Here is a 1,438-nt window from a genome sequence, read left to right on the forward strand (position 1 = left end):
TTTATATATATTGCAGTTTGAGTACAGTCCTGTTATTACCTAATGCCACCCTTTATTTGATTAAAAATAAAAATAACTCGTAAGCTATACCAAAAGCTTGAATAAGCCCAGTGTATAAATGTAGTTCATTTTCATTCTTCTCATTAAACCACACACCCATGTTAAGTTGAATTCTAGAATCAAAATATTTCTGATAGTGCAGGAATATCTTAACTTGCTAAATATTTACACCGTATTTCACAATGCAGTTATAGGGTTTTTCTGTGGAGCACAACGTGGTTTCAGTGAATTCAGCGAGAGACGTTCTCCTGTTGGGATGTGGTTTCGGGGTCTGAACTCTTTAGTTCTCCAAAAGCACGGCCTACATCACCCCATCTCCATAAACCACATAACATATACTCCCTCTTTCTGTTGCTCTGTCGTCCTCTTCTCCTCTTCCTTTCATGTAATGCGAGTAGTAGAGCGCATCTCCTTTGTTTTTACATCTCGCCTGAGCGTTCATTTGATTAAAATTTTATAAAAACATTCCACTGCCTAGTTACGTATGGCACGAAGGGTCAAAATTTCAGAGGCTGCATGTTGTGGATTATATTATAAATAACTCTATTCTGTGCATTTTCCTCTGATGTCTTCTATGCATCAAGCCTTAGCCTCATGACTTTCCTGGACAAGCAAATTGTCAGGCTGCTGTGCAATGTGATACAATCACTGCAAATCAGAACATATCTGATGTATGATATATAATCATATCAAGAGGGTCTGTACATTATCGTACAGCACTGAAGTAGAGAATAGCTCAAGCAAGGTGAACGCTATCTCTGTTGTCTTCATAATCGTTCTCACCAGCGCACACTTAACCTTCACACTCACACTGACAACCAAACCTGGAACCTCAGAATAGAGTGTTTCAGAATGGCTGTATATAACATGCTCCCTTTATGTCCTGCACGTATGTACTGTCATAATGAAGACATTATGTATCATGTATTACATATTATCTGAGGCTTATAGAATTTTCAAAGTAGTATGTCATTTAATAATTTCTATACTTTCCTAAAACTACTTTTGTGTTTTGTGTGTGTGTGAGAAACCGCTCGTATACCTGTGGCTGACTATCTCAGATAGCAGATGCAGTTCATTGTATATCGACAGAAGAGATAATGAACAGTATAACCTCTAGTAAAACTGTTTTTAGCAAAAGGCGTATTCGAATTGAGGTCTGGGGACCCCCAGGGGGTCTCCAGAAGGGCCCACACTGTCCGCAGGAAATTTCAGTAAAAAAAAAAAAACAAGGAAAGAAAGAAAACAAATTTTGTTTTGGAACATAATTTATTGTAAAAAATGCTATACAAATAGCTTTAACTCATCAATGCACATCTCGAATAACAATGTTTATTTTGGCTCTAGTAACACAATTAAATCACAATTTTTTACACCG

General features: G+C 37.1%; 1 protein-coding gene across 1 annotated transcript in view; it reads right to left on the reverse strand.

Moving 5' to 3' along the window:
• LOC107598268 (NEDD4-binding protein 2-like) overlaps positions 1-1,438 on the reverse strand; it is a 30,115-nt gene that overhangs the window by 5,352 nt on the left and 23,325 nt on the right. The window contains exon 13 of the mRNA XM_016289561.1: positions 854-858. Within this exon, the coding sequence (XP_016145047.1) occupies positions 854-858 (5 nt within the window). The remainder of the gene's footprint in view (positions 1-853; positions 859-1,438) is intronic.

Source organism: Sinocyclocheilus grahami, unplaced genomic scaffold (genome assembly GCF_001515645.1).
Source record: "Sinocyclocheilus grahami isolate Dianchi unplaced genomic scaffold, SAMN03320097.WGS_v1.1 scaffold249.1, whole genome shotgun sequence".
In the NCBI taxonomy this organism is placed as follows: Eukaryota; Metazoa; Chordata; class Actinopteri; order Cypriniformes; family Cyprinidae; genus Sinocyclocheilus; species Sinocyclocheilus grahami.